A 21383-nucleotide genomic window follows, 5' to 3' on the forward strand; every position below is an offset into this window, starting at 1 on the left:
TAATGAAATGAACTTGAAGTAAACATGCTGTGTTTTATTATAACTGAAATGTTCAGGATGTTCTTCACTTGCTGCTCCCAAGTTCAGTGTTAACCAGGGTAAAGCCTTCCCTTGGCAAAAGAAAGTAAAGGAAAAAAGAAGAGGTAACTAAATGTAACAAAAAATAGTACATTTCCAGCTGCACTGGGTGGTGAATTTAGCTGTGCAGGTGGGATTGATGTCTTGGACTGAAGATAATTGTTTTAAATTATTGCTCTAGTGCATTTTTTTTTCCTTGCCAAAACCCCCAGCTACTATAAAGATCTATCTCGTTGTCAGTTTGATGACAAATACTCAGGTGACACACAGGAAGCAGATTCTGTTCCTGCACTGCACAGCGTTCCCACTCGTAAGAATCTCTCCTTTAACAAATGTTTTGAGGAGCAGCGAGTATAGAAGAAAACCAAGCATATTCAGATTTATTTTGCACATTACCTGGCAGCGAGTCAGACTGCTGACTAGGCTTAGAGTCATCACATTTATCCATCTGTTGCATTCCCCAGAAACAATTCTACCCATCAGTGCTAATTAGCAGAATTCTTGCTCTCAAACAGGTAGCCTTAATACATTTAAAATAAGGCCTGGGCAGATTCATGTCTCTGTCTTTCCTACTTGTGCAGTGTTCATATGATCCACAAGGGAGAAATTTGAAGATGTCCTGAACCATGCAGCAGCTTTGACAGAAATCAAAGGCAGCTGGGATAATTTGGCCTAAGCCATCTGAATTTGAGAGAAAGAAAATGATACACTTATTACCAAAAAGAAAAATAAAGGGAGGACTTTAAGCCAAGGAAAGTCTAGATGGCCAATCATTGTGCCTAACAATCATTACAAAACCAGTAACCAAGGTGCTAAAAAACAGAATAGTCCTAAACAGCAATTCCTGTAATGAATCACAACAGAACAGCTGAGTTTTTGTAATGGATTAGAGATTCAGAGTCAGGTAAAAAGTAATTTAGCAGTGGAATCTACAAGCCACTTGAAAGCAACATATTTTGATCCTTAAGGGCAAATATGTGGTACTATGGGTACTTAATTAAATAGAAATGCATTGGCTTTAAATGGCTTGTGACTGACAGTCAAACTCATATGTAAGTCTGCTGTTAGAAATCTTAACAGCGCTTTGCACTCATTTAACCTTTTTGTTTCCATGTTTCTTATATTGTGATGTGTTTAACATTTTAATGCTGTATCTTATCCTCATATTCTTATGTAACAAGTGAATGTCCTCAATTATTATATGTAAACAGCATCTAGGGCTGCCATCTCTAGCTTTAGATGGGGTTCTTTCATCAAATAAAATTAAAAAACCTAATACCGGTAAGTGGGGTGAAGGGAAACAAAGAGCCTTGAGACAACTTAGAGACAAACACATTTATTTTGGTGAAAGCTTACACCAAATGTTGCACCACAATGAATGTGCTTGCCTTTAAGGTTCTATGCGACTCTGTTGTTTTGCTGCAACGTGGACTTAACACAGCTAACCTTCTTAAAGCTATTGCACAGTGGTCTATGATTAAACTAAGTACCTACTAGTCTACTGACATGGGAATCCTGTTGAGGGGTAGAGGTGGCAACCTTGTTGACATAATTTTGGCAAACACTGAAATGAGCCCTTATGTGGGGTTTGTTTTGTTTTTAAATTGGGTATGATCTACTGGTACTCTAAATTACGCATGATGATTTCAGACAGAGAGAGAGAGAGCTAAGCACATGCTTAAATCTCATTCACTGAAATCGATATGCCTTAAAAATGCTTAAAATTGGTTAGAACATGCTCTTTATATCAAATTTATTTTATTAAGCATATGTTTTAGCTAGGCCAATGTAACCCTCAGAATACTGGGGCTTGTTCATTTCCACATGTTTCAGATATGAAAACATGAGTGTTGCTGGCTAAGCAGCGCTACTGCAACTGCCTCTTATTCTTACCAAACATCTTTTAGAACTACAAAGATATTCTTATTAAAATTATTCCAATAAAGTACATTAATGGCTGCAATCCTATGCATACTTACCAGGAAATAAACACTACTGAACAAAGTGAGACTTGCAAGTAAAAATGCATAGGAATGCACTGTTAAGCTTTCTGCCCTAAGCACATTTGCTCTGAACTCCAGGGAACATACTTCCAACTACCGTAAATGTGTTGAGAATTTGTTTTTCTTTCTAATATATTGCAGTTGGGTTGGTGGGTGGGTAGGTTATTCTTTTGAAATGTTTATTTCCAGAGCATTCAAAGTACTGAAAATTATAATTTTGGGTCGTATCAAATAATTATATTTGGAGAGTTTTAGGGAAAGAATTAAAAATTGAATGCAAAGATAATAGAGCTCCAATGCAGAGATGGTCATGAGTACCCCGCAAAGTGATGAGGTTACACATTCCTATCTATATCAGAAGATGAGAATGCACTTGTTCACCACACTGTGCAGATGCAAATGAGAGGTGGGGGATTTGCTATGGATTTGCACCCACCTCCATACATGTACCATGGTTTATCTGGACATGAAAATATCCAGTGCTGACCTTCATTCATGGAAGGCAAATATATAGACCTGCACTTTCCTCCCTGTGTGCAGTGCAGGTTACTATGCACCACACGTTTCTGGATGTAGAAGGCTGCTGCATTATGCCTGCAGTAATGGCTGGGTCATAATTACCGGTATGTCTAGATTAATTACTAGAAACTCAAGATCTGAGTGCAAAAATGGTAGAATACCTACCAATAGTGCTCAGAAGGCCCCCTCAATGCAGTCTTAAAGCTATATATAACCCAAAGGGTAAGGTTTAGTCACGAGAACCTACAAGTCTACGAGTGGAGTGGTTTCAAAACAAGTCAACACTTTGCTAACAAAACTTGCTTACCTGGATATTACTGGTATTAGTAACATTGGACCTTAAACTTAACTATGGCAGAGGAGTGGGACAAAAATAACTATTGAGTAATCCTATACTACAGAAGCTAGAAAGGGTTCAACCCGATAACTAATTCAACAAGATTACAAATGACCCCTTTCTTGGTTGGTTCTTTTCATCTGGTGACTTTTTGACTTTAAATTATATTATTTCCTTTATTAATAAAGGTGTCATTTATTTCAAAATTCCAGGTACTGAGGTACATTAGAATCCAGGTACATTAGAAGCACAGCCATTTCCTTATTTCTTGCTTTAAAAATACCCTTTTTTCCTTCCTTCAAGGTTTCTTTCAGTCGTTCATTTTCTATACCTAAAAGGGACATATAGTATTCAGATTTTTTATTCCATATATTTAATTTTTTTGGTTCATATTCTGCATAAAGAAAAAAAGAAAAGCAATTAATTGCATTCAGCCTTAAGGCAGAAATGCATCTAAATATGCAATATATTTAAAAGCTTGCATGACGTGATTTCATGTACCCTTTCCCACAACCCCGATGATGAAGCTGAATAATTCTTATTTCATGAGATAGTCTTTCCTGCTTACTGCATATTGGAAATGCACGTCCAATATAACTTTCATCAAGAGACGCACGGCTTAAATCCTCATTGCATTTTAATCTCTCTCCTGCAGAGCTCTTGATAATCCCCTCTATTAAATCTGAAGGTAACAAAGTGATAAATTGACAAGACACAAAGGAAAAAATATGTTGCTGCGAGTGGAGATAATTTGCTGTCAGACTCTGGAGGGATGGGGGCCTTGTGTTTCAATTAGTGTCTTGATATGAAGGTACATGTGCTGCTCATTATTATTATGCACTGATTGATTTTTTGCAGCATAAACATATTTTGTTTTATTGCAACTTTGACTTTATTATTATATCTGTTTTGGAGATTTGTCAGAAGTGTTTGGTACAAATGTTAGGTGAACAATCTTGCTAACCAGCTCTGGAGGGTGGGGGGTGGGGAGAGAAAGAAAAGAAGAGTAATCTTGCTTTGAAAACTTATTTCTTCAGGGGTATGGCTTTGTGCACCATATCTTTGAATAAACTTAAGTACACCTCACTAGTTATAGACCTAGTGCTTCAAACCCTGTGGTTTGACTGTTAAAGGTTTGATTAAATCAATCCTTCATAAGTAAAGAGAGAGAACCTTAAAATCCTGATGTTTTGTGATTTTGTAATCTATGAATGTTCCCCTTTGCATGATTATCCTTATCTAATTAACCTCATGAAAGGACATACTGTGTTATACTGTATTCCAAATGGTTTTAAATAATGGTGCAGTTTGCATTAAAATACAATTTGTATACTGTACATTTGACTGCTGTAAAAGTCGGCTGTTCCTAAACTAAATTGAAATTCTGTTGTAAAGCCTTTTTGAGGTTGAATGGAGTATTTCTAGGTGGTGGAGGATACAGATAGATGTGATAATTGACTTAAAGGTTGAATGTTAGAAACTTCTATTGTGTTGCAATTCTGATTTTAAGACAAGAATATTGACCAATTCTGGATTCCAAAACAACTCATTTTGAAGGCTTTGAATTATTGACATGTCAAACTCTCTCCCATCCCAGTCTTGATACTGTAGACAATCCTAGATACATTGCTTCATGAGGGAATCATGTGCTTGTACATGTGTGGTATGATCATGCGGGTTGAATGGTTGGGAAATTAAGACGCTCCAGAACTGAAGAAACTAAATTAGAAGCTAATATACTGATTCTTATATCATTATGTTCCGATTAAAATTATGGTGTAATGCATAACTATCCCAGTAAATAAACTGGCCATTTTTTGTTCCTTGAACTTTGTGCTGTATCTGTATTCTTTAGTATGTCACTTTGTGTTGCTGTGGTCTGTGTGTGCCCACACCTCCGATTCTCTGAAGAAAGGAAGCAAACAGGACTCTATCTGCAAAATCATCAGATGGCAGAATTATCCAGGATATCAAATTTTGCCTTACCCTGGTGAGAGAGCAGCAAACCTTTTTAGATTAGACAGTTATTAAAGTTTCAGGCAATAAAACCACACAGCACACTGAATTATTGAATGCATCTTGAAATTTGTAATGTAATGTAGGCAATTTGTAATGTAATGTAGGCAAAAGGCACACCTCTTTATTGGTGGTGCCAGGACACTACCAGTGAAAAAGCACTTGGAAGGCTTTTGGAAGAGGACCTTGACGTAAGGTCTTGACCACAGGGAAGAGGCACTCCTTCTGACATTTGGATCCCAAACCATTTAGATACTTTAAGGTAAGTACCAACACCTTGAAATCGCTCTGGAAATGAATAAATAGCGATTTTTGTGTGTAATATGAACAAACCTGGCTGTTGTAGTTGAATTGTGGCAGATAAATTCTTCAATAATTGGAGTTTCTAAGTTGTATTCAAGGGCAGCCTCATGTACAATGCCCGACAGTAATGCAGCAGGGAGGTTACTGGAGCATAGATCCATCCCCTTGAGATAACTTAAGCACCTTAAAGGACAACCCCCCGGCCTGAAATTAGGCACTCCTACTTTGTTCCATAGCTGTCTGCACCCATGGACTGGTGATGTGCAGTGGAAGACCTTCAGCTCTTCAGGCTCAGGAGAAGGTGTCCTGAGGGTCTGGCCCTAAAGGCCATGGGTCAGCAAGGTTTATCTTGCCTGGGCCAGATTGGTCCCACGGAGATCTCTCCGTGGACCGGATCGCGTGTGTGTCCGCAATTTTCGGCATCTGTGCGTGCACAGAAGTAATTTTCGGTGCCACGGAAGCGAGTCCCTGCACCGCGCCAGTTTAGCACCGTGCGCAACTCGGTTCAGAGGTGCCTCGGGGGCCAGTCAAATGACCTCCACGGGCCGCTTCTAGCCCATGGGCCTTAGGTTGCTGACCCCTGCTATAGGCCCTGGTGATCTGGGAAGTTCATCTGGGGACTTCTGTCTAACAGCCTCAGGTGCAATGGTATCCCTATATTCAGATTCAGAGCATGGAGCTGGCTGCTGAATATAGGGATACCAACAGGTGCTCTGCAGCCTCCAACTCAGTGCCCCAATCACTACTAGATTCAGGGGTCACAATAATTCCTGTGATGGGAATCAGAGCTATGCACACCACTGGCCTGTCATGCAGTCTTAGGTGCACTGGGAGACACTATCATGCTGCCAGTGTTCAAGTAAAATCCAGTCAGCTTCTGTACTTTAAATTGAAGATGGGGAGTAAGATCTTGTCCATTGCCTCAGGAAGCAAGGGCTGCCTGTTCAAAACATTTTCAAAAAATAATCAGAATTCAGCATCAAGGTAATTAAAATTGTGTATAATGCTCCCCCCATGTACAAAAATCTGACCTGTGAAATATATAAATTATGCATTAAGCACATTTGCATGTAATTCCTTAAATTGCAGTCCTGCTCTGCTAGGCACAGGTGATATAAGCAGCAGCAGAATGCTGAAACATAACCCTCTGGAAATCCTGCTTGGTCACCATTCTGGCTTCTGAAATGTCACCTGTCAGAGTGCAGAGGCTAGGGCATACTCTCTGAACAGCTACCAACCCCAGGATGGTGAAATCAGTAAGAAAAGTTCTGCTTCATTGAGGAAGCCTGGCCCACTCTTTATAACAGGGGTGAGGGAGTGTCAGCTGACCTGCTGTTGGTTATCTACTGTGCCTGACTTCTCTGTAGCTTCCTCACTTTGGCCAGGGACAGGTGGTGTTGCACACACTTATAATCTGTACTTCACGTCCTGCTGTGACCCTGACACCAGCACTCAAAGCGCTGTCTTCTAGCCAATTTTGCAACAGAGACCTAGGCAGGACGGTCACAGCTTTGCAAATACGGTAGTTTCTTGAATTGTTTTGGAGCTAGATACCTGCTTATATCCCAGTTGGCCATTGTGAGACCAGGAGGCTGGACTAGAGGGGCTCGATACCCAAAGGGGGAGCCAAAGGCAGTCACAAGAATAAAATAAATTTAAGCAATTCAAAACAGCAGAAGAGACCTTCTGGGTCAGACCAAAGGCCCATCTAGTCCAGCATCTTGTTCTCACAGTGGCCAAAGAGATGCCTTGAAGGAGAACTTGAGTGCAACAGCAACTGTCCCCACCTGCAGTTCTCAGCAACTCGTATTCAGAGGCCTATTTGCCTAGACAGTGGAGGAATGGGTATTGCAGACAGCAGTAAAAACTTCAGCAACCAAAGGACTTCAGCAACCAAAAACCGGAATAATAATAATAAACAGAAGATTGGAAAAAGCTCAGTTATTTCCACCATTGCCTTGAACTAAAAAGTGGGCCGAAATGGGAATGAAAGGACAGAGAAGCACGGTGCAATGTCTGGCTGTTAATCAGAAGGTAAGGTGGTCTGCTGTGGGCCTGAGTCCTGTGCTTCAGGATTAGATGCCCCTCAGGGTCCCTTCCAACTATCGATTCTATGATATCAAGTGGAAAGCATCATATTAAGTAGGCGCCCCGGTCCTAGGCACTCGTTGGAGTCAATCCAACGGCGCTCAGCCAGGATTTACCGCAGAGTAAACAGAGTCGAGCTGTAACAACCCTGAAAAAGGCAGTGTGAAATCCGCCCGCGGCCGACAGGCTCTCAGGGGCTGCAACTCGAGCAGAACTTTCGTAACAGCAGCGCGTGGCTGCCCCGCCTGAGGAGGAAGGGCGGGCTCTCCTCCTCCCCTGTCTCACCTGGCAGGTGAAGGAGCTCAGAGCGTAGAGTGCGCGCGCCTGCGGCGGAGGCAAGGCAACGCCGGCCAGGCGCGCGCTTTGGCGGCCGGCCAGATTTGAGCGGGAATTTCGAGGCGGCCGCGAATCTCTGCGCGCCTCTCTTTCCTCCTCCTCCACCTCCTCGCGGGCGGCGTCTGGCGCTCGGGCAGAGTGGCGACACCAGGCGGGGCAAAGAGGCAGGCGGTGGTTTTCTCCGCCTCCCTATTTCCCGACGCCCCTTCCCGCTTTGCAAAGCGCCCCACGGAGCAGCCGGAGGAAGAAGTGGCAGCAGCCGCCGACCTCCCTCAGCCGAACCTGTAGGGGGCGTGGGAAATGGCCGTGGCCATTCCTGTCAGGGGCTGAGGAAGGGCGGCTTTCTGCCAGCTGCCTGGCGTCTGGTCTCTCTCTGCCCCCTTTCCTCACTTGCGCAGCCGGCGAGGGGAGGGGAAGATGGAGGGGCCGAGAGCATGGGCTTCAGGCGGGTGGCCATCCGGAGGAAATCCAGCCCCAGCCTCAGCAGCAGCGCCTTGGTCTTCTCTCAGGCTGCTGCCGCAGCTTCGCCTCTTTCCCACCCGGAGAGGAGGAGAGACGTTGCCAGGGAAGCGGCGCCAACAGCGGCAGCAGCAGGTACAACTCCGGCTTCACCTTTGGGCTCTGAGCCGGGACCTCCCTTCCCTTCCCTTCCCTCCCCTCTCCTCTCCTTTCCTTCCTGCGGTTTGTTGGCTGTCCTGGCGTGGCCCGTCGCGCCCAGCAGCTTCGGGTCTAAGGTCGCGCCGAGGGAAAAGTAAAGTGCAGCAGGAGTTGGAAAGGCGTACTCTGCAAAACGCAGCTAGCTGGGCTGTCTTTTTCTTCTTCCCCCTGGGGAGACCCTGCGGCCAAACTTCCTCCTTCCAGAAGTTGCTGCGGGGTAGCCCTCTCGCAGCAAAATCGACTGTAGTATTACTGTTGCAAATATACATGCACTCATAGAGCAACATAAAGTTTAGGCTTCAATATGTTGTAAGGTGTGGTGTCCCTGGCCAGAGGCAGAAATGCTTCTGAGTAATAGTCGCTGGAAACTGCAGGAGGGAAGAGGTCTCTCTTGCAGGCTTTCCACAGGCATCTGGTCGGCCACTGTGAGAACAGGATGCTGGAGCAGACAAGACCGGATTGGCCTGATCCAGCAGGCTCTTGCTATATTTTTTTGAAGGGCCAGCTGCATTTTACTGCGAATCCCTTGCCGATACAGTGTTACTACACACACCCTCTCTCTTTGCATAAACTTGGCTGAATTCTTAAGTAAACTTGTTTACGATCATGTTTTGTGTCCTCCCCACTTTAGGTATGGAAAAAGAGGAGGGAGCCCACGTTTGTTTTTGTCTGATATTGGTGCCATTGCATGTTTGGGATGAAGTTTTGTACAAGTATACTTTTAAAATTCTCGCCCTAAAGTTAAGGTGGTTTTAACTCTCACACTGAAAGATGAAAGAAGTCTCTTACGCCAATTGCAAGTTTTTAATTTAAAGTGCTTACTTTTTATCACTCGTGTGGAACACTTTTCTCTATCAAAATAGTGTGAAAATGTGTTATTGTCTACATGATTCTATTTTGCAGTCTTAGTTCTTCTTTCTTTCATGGTAAGGAGGACTTCTTTGAAATAAAAATTGCCCACCCCTCTCACACTTGAGCAAGCCTGCTTGTTTTCAGTGAGCAAACTATCTAGAACCAACAAAGATATCAGTGGAAGATACTTTCTGCACTCTAGGTAAATGAACACAATGGATGCAGAGATCCTTTGAGCAATCATAGGTTTCTATGCCAGGATAGCCAACATGGTGACCTCCAGATGCTGTGGACTACAACTCCCATCTTCTTCCACCATTGGCCATGCTGGCTGACACTGATGGGAGCTAGAATCCAACAATATTTGGAGGGCCACCGGTGAGCCACGTTTGCTGTACAGTGAAAAAATATTTGCTAATCTACAGAAAGCTTTCCTTCTGGGGAGGTGCTAATCTTTGGTGAACAGCTGCTGGACGTGGTTTTGTGTATGCATGTTAAAGGAAGAAGCACTGTGCCAATTAAGGATAAGATACTTGCTGAGTAGACTGTAGCTCCTTTTTATCTACTTGTGAAAGGTAAACGAGACCTTTAAAAAAATCACTCAATTTAACTGCATGACACCGGTTCCATGTTGGATGAAAAGAAACAAAACGGGCATGAGTGCAAATCTTTGTCTCATGTAAGGCGTTTGGAAATATGTCAACTATTTAGGTTATTGCTAGGGGGCAGAAAATTTTCACAAAAGCATCAGTACTGCATCCAGAGTGTTGGATAGCTTAGAGCGTGGGGAACTATTCTGCTTGTTTATTTCCTGTTTAAACAGATGGTAATGCTGATTTATAGATTTTTATTTACAGCATCCCCTTTGTGGGTTTGCTTTGTTTTTGCCTAGTAAAGAGTTGTAAAAATGGGAATGGCAAATATGTATATATTGAGAGAAAGGGAGCGTAATACCTCTGTAACACAAAGGATCCCCACAGTGCGGTGAGCTCCCATTGCTCTGTCCCAGCTCCTGCCAACCTACCAATTTGAAAGCATACTGGTGCAAATAGATAAATAGGTACTGCTCAGCCTGAAAAGTGAGATGAGTGCCACACCCCATAGTCACCTTTGACTGGACTTAACCATCCAGGGGTCCTTTAAATTTACTTTACCAACACAAAGAAAGTTGCTCAAGTTTGAGAGAAACATTAAATTGGGAATGGAGATCACAGTGAACAAAATTCAGAATTGGTTGCACGTTGATGGATAAGTGGTCCTGGAAATCCCTATGTCGGGTTAACCTCATGTAAATGGTTGCCATGATGTGTGAGAATCCATAGGTTTCCAGGTAATCTACTTAGCTTTTGGTCAGTGCCCAAACTGGTTCAGAGTTTGAGGTAGAAGGTGTATGGATGGAGGCACTTGTGAGCCAGCATGAGTAGCAGAAAAACCATATCACACTGGCCAGTCCTTTTTGCCTGCCCACTAGTTGCCTAGTACTGTACCAAAGCAAGATACAAGGAGAAGGAAGTTCATTCTGATTTCTTATGGTATAAAGGTATTCTCTTAAGGAAGTGAGTGCAAATTGGATTAAATGCTCTTTTGTATCATGGGTTGAGGTGCATTTGGGATGTAGGGGGATAAGACACTGCATTTCTTCGAGTTCAGATTATATAAAACTGCATATCTTCAAGACGCTGCGTGCCTTCAATGTGATACTGCCACTATCAGGCCCTCCAGTCAGACAGCCACATGATGTTTAAATTAATAGTCATTTCAGAAGAAAACAACTTATTTTCCAAAAGAAAGGAAAAAAATCCTCGTTTTCTAAGAAAAAATTAGCCTTTGTGGTTACGGAGAATCTTTCCTCACTTCACAAACATGGGTAACTTCTGGTAACATCTATGAAACCTTGTCTCCTACATGCTTGGTAGAGATTTCCTTATTTGCTGGGGTGCTGAGCAATAGAAAAAAAATTTCTATAACCCTAGGGCTCGTGGACATCCAGTGATGCTGAATGTTGGAAGATTCAGGACAAGTAAAAAAAAAAGTACTTCTTCATGTAGTACATAGTTAAACTGGGGGACTTTGATGGCTTTAAAAGAGGACCGGCAAATTCCTAGAGGAAGGACTGGTGATAGTTACCGTATTTTTCGGTCCATAAGGCGCTCCGGACCACAAGACACACCTGTTTTTTAAAGGAGAAAAACCAGGGAAAAAATATTTTCCAGCAACATCCCCTCTGCTTCCTGCTGCCTCCCCCCATCCCCCGCCGCGTTCGGCGGGAGGTGGGGGGGAGGGAGGCAGCGGATGTTGCTGGATCGTGCCAGCACCTCCATTCGCAGAAAGAAGCTTCTTTCGGGGAACGGAGGTGCTGGCATGATCCAGCAACATCGCCGCTGCCTCCTCCCGCAGAACGCGGCGGGGTGGGGGTGGGGGGCAGCGGAGTGAAGCCTTCGTTCCATAAGGCGCACAGGGATTTCCCCCTCTTAGGAGGGAAAAAGTGCGCCTTATGGAGCGTAAAATACATACTAGCCATGATGGCTGCTCTCTGCTAGGAACTTGCAAGTATTGGAGGTGTGGAGCATGAGGAAACACTGCAAATGCAGTAGGGTAGAGCACTTTGGTTAATCACTACCATTAATGGGCTGAGCACAGAAAACCAGTTTCAAAGTACAAAAGCAGCAACACCAATTCCTGTTATAAACAAAATTGCTAGTAGGACTTTTTAACAATAGGGGCCATAGCTCAGTGGAGCAGATTTGCCTGAAATGCTGTTTCCGCTCTGCAGTGGATTCTCTCTATTGCCTAAGCATCAGCTACTGCAGTGATACCGCCCTGCAAAGGGAACCAGAAGACTATCTGTATTCAGCTCAGTGCTCCCTGCAGCCTGGGAAAAAGCTGCAAGAAAAGCTGCATTTGTTCTTCATTTTGTTGCTGCTTTTATCTAATGTTTCTTGTTGTTGCTATCCATTTGTGAAAGCTTTCAGTGGACTAATTTGTTACTTCAGTAATACAGTACTGAGCTTGTTAATGTTTTATGATATGAAAGTTGGAAACTCTAAACTAAGTACATAAACTGGTGTGAATTAACCTCCTCCCTCCATCCCTCTCCACCACTGCAGTGAAGAGAATAGAAACCTTTGGGCACAAGCTGTCCTGCTGGGAATGATTTGCTACTCACTGCTGTGCTCTTGACTGAAACACATTGATGAGTAATTTTGCTCTTGTATTGGTTAATGCAAAGAATGACTGAGCTGAATGTGGTGTATGTGCAAAAATGCATGGGAGTCCTTGATATATTTTATTTAAAAAAAGCATCATGCAACAGAAAGAAATACATATATTCTATAGTCACATGCAATATATCATAGAATTGTAGAGTTGGAAGGGGACCACGAGGTTCAACCCCCCGCAATGCAGGAATCTTTTGCCCAACATGGGACTTGGACACACGACCCTAGATTAACAGACCCTAGATTAACAGTCTCGTGCTCTACCAGCTGAGTTATCGTCCTTTGCACAGTTCTTCAGATTGGTGCCAGAAGGGTACTAGGGTGAAACAGAACATTGCAGCATGGAGTTAATATATCTCAGAAGGAACTTTTGCATTATAAACAACTATGAAAAAGACTCTCTTCAAAGGTTGCAGCTTCTCCATGTTTTCTAGAGTCTATTTCCTCTCATACAGCTAAAAGTTCTAGTTTCTTTCTTCCGATCTTGTGTTTTTGGAGAAGTTTAAATTTTCTGCTTTTATAATTTGAGCTATCAGCAATACCCAAACAACTACGAAATTGACAAGTTCATATACAGTCATAACTCAGGTTACGGCCGCTTCAGGTTGTGTGTTTTCGGGTTGCGCACTGCGCCCGAACCCAGAAGTACCAGAACGGGTTACTTCCGGGTTCCGGCGCCCGCGCATTCGCAGAAATACTAAACCGCGCTTTGCGATAAGTGCCGAACAAAAAAAAAAAAAAAAAAAAAAAAAAAACCGAATTGTGACCCGTGCGTGTGCAGACACTGCACTGCTGGTTGCGAACATGCCTCCCGCACGGATCACGTTCGCAACCCAAGCGTCTACCAGGAAGAGTTGACCATTCAATAGTCCTATAACATACTGAGTGGTGCTTTTGCACTGGTCAGAAGATTTTTTCCCTTTTGTTCAATCATCGATCGATCAATCAATCAATCAATCAATATTGTGGGGTCCAGTAAGCTCTGTAAAATATTCTGTGGAGCTGAAAGTAAATTACTGTCCAAATAGAGACTGAAAAGTCATTTAAAGCAAATTTCTGTAGATTTGGATTATCAGGTTCATAGGACACAATTCTGCCAATGTCAAGCATTTGCATATTGCATTGATTTTGGTGTGGGATCATGTACTTAAACATCTCTTTAAATGAATAGGGCTTATGGTTAATATTAGCAGAATTGTGACATATGGCTTGAGTCCAGGCTTCTTATAACCCTTGGCTTTAAAGAATTTGCCTTATTTCAGAAAGGGAGATTGTTGTACAGAAGCATCCTGCATATTTAGCTGATCATCTCCATTTGCTTTTTACTATTCATCCTAACCATATTGAATTGGATGCATCTTTTGTTGTTCATAGGGATAAGCATCCTTATTTGGAAGGGACCCTGAGGGTTATCTAGTCCAACCCCCTGTAATGCAGGAATCTCAATTAGATCATACGTGACAGCTGGCCATCCAACATCTGCTTAGAAACCTCCAAGGAAGGAGAGTCCACCACCAGTTGTGGGAGTCTGTTCCACTGCTGAACAGCAATTACTGGCATTTGCAGTTGTGGAAGGATTGGCCATTCCAGAGTTGGTATAGACACCAACAATACTTCCCTAGTATACTATTATAATCAAATTGCTTCATGAATTCCTGCTACCATGGTTTTTTTTTAGAAAGCAGTGACAAGTGTTTGAGAGCTGTGGTCACAACTGTCCAGGAAGGTGTTGACTTCCAGCAACCCATTGCAGCTCCAGCAAGGCAGCTGATGGCATCAGCTACCATATTACTGATTAAAATCAATTGGCTTCATCCCATTTTGGGGTAGCAGACCACGTAAAGTGGCACACATTTCTGCATGGACCAGAAGCCACCAGAATGTTGAATGTTACCCAGTTAATGTTCTTTCTAGCAGTGGAGCTTTAAACTCCTCCACTGCTCACCAGTCCTGGGAAGAAACTCTAAATCTAATGCATGGCCTGTCCATGTATGGTTCCTTTGCTATGTTGGAGAAGCCTCTTCAGTTATCTTGGTGACTCTGAAACACTGAGCTGCTGCAACCAGAGGGGCCACAGCATGAATGTTGATTTCCCAGCAGCCTGGGGCTCTACTCCAAATCAATGGCTTCAGTCTTCTTGGTAAGGGTGCATTCTAGGTATATTCTAGGATAGGTATATTTGTCAGAATTGCCAACTTTTGGTGACAAGTTTGTGATTCTCATGCCTCTGTGCCTTGCAAAACATGCTGAAGTCTTCTGACAGGAATGAACTATGTCTTCTTTCTACTGAACAAATGCGAAGCGTTGCTGCCCAGCAGCTAGGCGAGCTCACCTCTCATTCAGAAGCTTTTTCCTGGCATTGCAGAAACAGGCCTCTGTCAGTACTGAGAACAATGGAGCAGTGATTCACTAGATTTGTTAGTGCTCCCAGCAGCTCCTTTATATTCAGTGCAGTGCATTCCTGGTTTATCTGTCCTTAGCTGCCTGGAGAGGCAGAGCTGTGAACATCCTGACCAGTTAAAGATCTGGATCCTACTTCTATCTGAGATGGAAAGCTATCTCTGGGCTACACCAGTTCACGCTTCAGATGGAAGTTTGCATAAGTGAATGCTTCCCTACACAGAAGTTTTTGCATGTACAAAATTAGCATGTTGGGCAGAACTAGGCTCATAGAATCAATAGTAGAGTTGGAAGGGACCACAAGGGTCATCTAGCCCAGCCCCCTGCAATGAAGGAATATTTTGCCCAATATGGGGCTCAAACCCACAACCCTGAGATGAAGAGTCTCTTATGCTCTACAAACTGAGCTATCGCAGACTCCTGGGGAGAGACAGTGCACTGCTTGGAGTTTTTCCATGTTGTGGGCAGTTGTTTCTTTTAAGTTGTGAATCATGGCAAACCACTTTTGAGGTTGTTGTTGCTTTTACAATCAGTTGATATCTAAATTGTATTAGATAAACAAACAAACACAGTATCTGCTGCAGCAGGGGCTCTAGTGTGGATTTAATAAGGGTAAATGTAAAGTGTCCTTCCTCTCCAGTTTTCCCTTCCTTCCTTTCTTAAGGATGGAAAATTACAACAAAGATGGGTAGGCTAAGTCCCGTCTCCTCTCGGCTCCTCGTCCGGCCGGAAATCCGAATTATGGCAACAATTTCATAACAATTAACGACACAGGGCAATTTCAATTAGTATAGGAAATTGCCCAATATTTTTGCATATGTTAGGAATGTTGCCTCATTAAACTTGGTAGATGGTACACCAATTGCAGTGGAGGTTGTATAGCTGGTCCTTGAGCACGAGTTTTTTTTTGGGGGGGTTGCAGTTTTTTGGTTTAAGAAATTTGCTATTCCTATGTGTAGATGCTAGTTGGAATTACCTAAGCGGGACAAAAGGAACCTGTGTGGTGTAGACCTTGTTCCAGTTGTGTTCTCTCAGCCTGGGGTGTGTGTGTGGGGTGTTGTGGAGATGGGGAAACCATGCCCTTCAGAGAAGGGTGGTTGATAACATTGTTTTATTTCATGTTTAAGATAAGTTGAGAGAGGTGAGATGGGGATTCCAGGAAGGCGGAAAAGCATGAGAGCGTTGTGAGAAGTTACATGCCACAAGTAAAAAGGGGAAAGCTGGGACCAAGAGAGAGAGGGATTCACCAAAGAGGCATTTAAAAGAATTGTTTCAGGCTTTGTGGTCTGGTGCTACAAACAGCACAAAGGCTGAGAGAAATAGAGCATTAAGTGGATTACAGTTGGAAGCAAGTAGAGAAAAGGGCACAGAAATAAAACTGTCAAGCAAGAGCAATGGAAAAGACAAGAAAGGTTGAGCGGAGATTGGAAATCTTACCACTCCAATGGAACAAAGAACTAAATGTTGCTGTAATTGGCTGCTAAGTTGTATGAAACCATCTGCTGTTCTGGTCTTCTAAATTTACTGTTGTTTTTTAGTACCTGAACCAACTCATTCCATGAGATAGAAACACATTCAGGATAGAGTAGAAATATAATATAATACCCCTTATTGCCTGAAGTATGACAGCACACTTCTAGAAGAGTAAAGGAGGGTTTTTTTCCATATTGTCGTGTTGTAGCAGGATCTGGGCAAACAGGTCTTCTGAGAAATTAACACAGCAAAGTGGATTGGACAGGGGAGAAACTATAAACAGTACAATTGTCTAGTCACTTGGTTCTGATATAAAAAATTCTGTAACTGGGTCCGTCTCCAGAAGGGAGTCCGTAATCCCGGGAAGAGCGGTATAATTTAAAAGCCCCTTCCCGACAACGCAGCACAAAGACAAAGACAATACCGAGTCTCCTAAAGCAAGGCAGATGCCCCTTGTTTATTAGAAACTGTTGCAACAGGTTTTTTTTGCAAGCAAAAGACCTAGAACAATGGAGCGCAAGCTCCTTTCTAGACTTTTGAAATTGCCCCCCCCATACAACATACATACATCAGAATTACATCACAAATTGGGATGGTCAGAGGAGGTAACCTGAGAATTCTCACACCTGTGCCATCCCTCCTTGAACCCCTCCCAGACACACACTTCAGCAAAACAAAAGTGTTCATGGTTTCCTGTCCTGGGCAGGCAGGGCTAATGCAGGGCTAATGACCGTCCTTTGTTCTAGCCCTGGCCAAATCCATGGGAAATGGCCCATCAGAATGCCAGAGATTATCACTCAGAGGGCTGCTCACCTCCTTCCTCCTTGCAGAGAAACAGTTTGTCAGTTTGGGAGTGAAAAATGGTGTGAGGCCTGTTTTTCCTGTGTTTGCTTTGTGAATTAATATATATTATATATATATAAATAAAAGACCTTAAATTCTTACAACAGTTCGCTTGAATAACATGTGCTAATTACCGTATTTTACGCTCCATAAGACGCACTTTTTCCCTCCTAAAAAGGAAAGGAAAATCCCTGTGCACCTTATGGAGCGAAGGCTTTGCTCCCACTGCCTCCCCTCATCCCCTGCCGCGTTCGGCGGGAGGTGGGGGGAGGCAGCGGCGATGTTGCTGTATCATGCCAGCACCTCCGTTCACCGAAAGAAGCTTCTTTCGGCGAGCGGAGCTGCTAGCACGATCCACTCCAGCAACATCTCCGCTGCCTCCCCCGGCCCCCCCCCGAAAGCGGCGGGGGATGGGGGGAGGCGGCGGGAAGCGAAGGGGATGTTGGTGGATCGTGCCAGCAGCTCCGTTCACGGAGCTGCAGGCACGATCCACCAACATCTCTGCCGCCTCCCCCCACCTCCCGCCGAACGCGACGGGGGATGGGGGGAGGCGGCGGGAAGCGAAGGGGATGTTGGTGGATCGTGCCAGCAGCTCCGTTCACGGAGCTGCAGGCACGATCCACCAACATCTCTGCCGCCTCCCCCACCTCCCGCCGAACGCGACGGGGGATGGGGGAGGCGGCGGGAAGCGAAGGGGATGTTGGTGGATCGTGCCAGCAGCTCCGTTCACGGAGCTGCAGGCACGATCCACCAACATCTCTGCCGCCTCCCCCCACCTCCCGCCGAACGCGACGGGGGATGGGGGGAGGCGGCGGGAAGCGAAGGGGATGTTGGTGGATCGTGCCAGCAGCTCCGTTCACGGAGCTGCAGGCACGATCCACCAACATCTCTGCCGCCTCCCCCCACCTCCCGCAGAACGCGACGGGGGATGGGGGGAGGCGGCGGGAAGCGAAGGGGATGTTGGTGGATCGTGCCAGCAGCTCCGTTCACGGAGCTGCAGGCACGATCCACCAACATCTCTGCCGCCTCCCCCCACCTCCCGCCGAACGCGACGGGGGATGGGGGGAGGCGGCGGGAAGCGAAGGGGATGTTGGTGGATCGTGCCAGCAGCTCCGTTCACGGAGCTGCAGGCACGATCCACCAACATCTCTGCCGCCTCCCCCCACCTCCCGCAGAACGCGACGGGGATGGGGGGAGGCGGCGGGAAGCGAAGGGGATGTTGGTGGATCGTGCCAGCAGCTCTGTTCACGGAGCTGCTAGCACGATCCACCAACATCTCTGCTGCCTCCCCCCACCTCCCGCCGAACGCGACGGGGGATGGGGGGAGGCGGCGGGAAGCGAAGGGGATGTTGGTGGATCGTGCCAGCATCTCCGCTGCCTCCCCAGCAGAGGGGTGGTGGAGGAAACAGCGGGGATGCTGCTGCTTTCTCCACCACCCTGCGCCCCGATGCCAAAAGCAGGCTTATCCCCTGTTGCTTTAAAGGGACATGGGGAGGGGAGGAGGGGAGAAACTTTCTCCCCTCGTCCCCATGTCCCTTTAAGGAAAAGGGAGAAGGGGCTTCCCCTCCAGCGCCCCTCTCCCGGTTTTTTAGAGGAGGAAAACCAGGAAAATATTTTTTCCTGGTTTTTCCCCTTTAAAAAAACAAGTGCGTCTTGTGGTCCGGAGCGCCTTATGGACCGAAAAATACGGTATAATCAAGAAAAATGTTCAACCCTGCATCTTGCAGGTGTCATTTTGAGAGACTGCCTCACCTAAAACAAAATAAAAAAGTAAAAAATTCCTTCTAGTAGCACCTTAGAGACCAACTAAGTTTGTTCTTGGTATGAGCTTTCGTGTGCATGCACACTTCGAAGGAATTTTTATTTTTTATTATTTTGTTTTGACTATGGCAGACCAACACAGCTACCTACCTGTAACTGCCTCACCCAAGTATTTTCTCCTGAATTTAGTACAATTAACCTCAATTATCAAATGAGTCTTGTATGTGTATTGCACGCGAGTAGTAAGATATAATTATGTTAGTATTAACTTTTTAAAAATGTATTTAAAAAACACACTATAAAGTTTATGCTTGTGGAGCCGAAATGTATGGTATTTTTGGTTTAGTTGAAGTGAACAAGGTGGTGGCATTCTGTTGTATATAAATCAGGCTTCAAGCTCAATCATGCTTGTATTTCCTTTAGGCTCCATGTTAACAGAGATTCATTAGCATTTCTGTGATGAGGATAACCCGTCTAACTTGTCTGAATGCTTAAAAAACCACAGAATCATTTGCTGCAGCATGTGGCATTTTTAAAGGTCTGAAGTAAATAGACTTTGTGATGCAGTACTTTACGGATTTTGTTAATATGAAGTAACGTAAGAACGATCTTAGCAGATAATTAGATCAAGATTTGACTGATGATTTGGCTGCCCATCTGTGGGTACAAGTCAAACATTTCAAGAGAAATCTAATAGAAACAAATTATCTTCAGATTTATTGACCTTTGGTATGCAGAGCATGACTTGTGAAACGGCTAAAGTGTAGTCGTTACTTGTTGCAAACACACACATAGATTTTGGTAGCAAAAATAACAAAGTTTCGATTTGTGGGAAATACATAACTCGGATAGAAAAGCCATATAAAACATTCCTGGAGTTGATCATTCTCACCACTACAACTTCCCTGCAAATGTAGGAACATCTATCATTGGTGGAGCTCTCTTTCCATTTAAGACTGTCCACTTGTGGACATACCACTTGATAAAAGAGGGAATGGTTTAAAAAGTGATAGTTCCAAGTAATAGGTAACAGAGAGCTCAGAAGTTCCCCATAGATTCTCAAGTCACTTCTGCTTTGTTAAACAGCCCTTTGTCAGACTTTTTTATTGCTTGTTTGTAATAAATGAAGTTCGTTACACCCCCTCCGTCTGCTACGTAATCCACGAACTATTTAGATTAGTTATCTGAGGAACATGTGATTTGTGTGTTGCGTGTGTGCATTTCCCCTTTGTTGAATATAACAGTAAAGGGCAGGCAGTTAGCCTTCACCTGGAGCAAAGGTACCAGTGTCTGCCAGGTACATGCAGGAGGTGCGCAAAGGAAAACCTACGTACTTCCACTTCTACAGCTGAGCCTACGAAAGGTATGATTTCCTTAACTTGTGCCACTAAGCTAGGGTGCCCCCAAGTAGCATACACAGCTGTGATTTAGGACTGTGGGAGAGCTATTGCCTTTCCCAAAGGCCATGGGTAGGCAAACTAAGGCCCGGGGCAGGATCCTTCTAAATCCGCAGGCGGTCTGGGAATCAGCTTGTTTTTTACATGAGTAGAATGTGTCCTTTTATTTAAAATGCATCTCTGGGTTATTTGTGGGGCATAGGAATCGTTCACTTTCCCTCCTCAAAATATAGTCCGGCCCTCCACAAGGTCTAGGGACAGTGGACTGGCCCCCTGCTGAAAAGTTTGCTGAACCCTGATATAAGGAATAGTCTCTGAACTCCTGAGCATTTCAGCATGCTTATTTTTCATAAGATGGCAGATTCTAGCCCTTGAGACCATGGAGAAGTTCTGATGGCTACGGGACTTAGATAGCTTTAAAAGAGGATTGGACAAATTAATGGATGAAAGGGCTGTTGATGGCTACTAACTATGATGGAGGGACACAGGTGGTGCTGTGGTCTAAACCATAGAGCCTAGGGCTTGCCGATCAGAAGGTCAGCAGTTTGAATCCCCGCGACAGGGTGAGCTCCCATTGCTCAGTCCCTGCTCCTGCCACCTAACAGTTCGAAAGCACGTCAAAGTGCAATTAGATAAATAGGTTACTGCTCCAGCGGGAAGGTAAACAGCAGTTCCGGGCGCTGCTCTGATTCGCCAGAAGCGGCTTAGTCATGCTGGCAAGCTGTACGCCGGCTCCCTTGGCCAGTAAAGTGAGATGAGCGCCCCAACCCCAGAGTCATCTGTGACTGGACCTAACGGTCAGGGGTCCCTTTACCTTTACTTAACTATGATGGAATCTTATGGGAAAAAATTGTTTTGATATCGCAAAACATTTCTGATCCATATTATGTGTTTGAGTTTTGTGTTTGAATGTTTATTGTCACTGAGCACAGTATTATGGTAGCCTCTAGCCCTGAGTAATTGCAAACAGACCGAGAACAGAAACACACAGTAAAAACAAATCCAAGGGTGTTGCAAGATAAGCAAGGTTAGAGAGAGAGATTAAGAATAGGTCCATACAGTTCACATCCCTGAAAATCACTTTTTTTAGTATACAGGTTGT

At 44.3% G+C, this 21383-nt stretch overlaps 1 protein-coding gene across 2 annotated transcripts in view; it reads left to right on the forward strand.

The window, feature by feature from the left end:
- Positions 1–7889: 7889 nt before the first annotated feature.
- FGD4 (FYVE, RhoGEF and PH domain containing 4) overlaps positions 7890–21383 on the forward strand; it is a 106629-nt gene continuing 93135 nt past the window's right edge. For both annotated transcript variants that reach the window (XM_033161962.1, XM_033161961.1), the window contains exon 1: positions 7890–8274. In XM_033161962.1, the coding sequence (XP_033017853.1) occupies positions 8115–8274 (160 nt within the window). In that variant the 5' untranslated portion in view covers positions 7890–8114. The remainder of the gene's footprint in view (positions 8275–21383) is intronic.

This window comes from Lacerta agilis, chromosome 10 (genome assembly GCF_009819535.1).
Source record: "Lacerta agilis isolate rLacAgi1 chromosome 10, rLacAgi1.pri, whole genome shotgun sequence".
NCBI lineage: Eukaryota > Metazoa > Chordata > Lepidosauria > Squamata > Lacertidae > Lacerta > Lacerta agilis.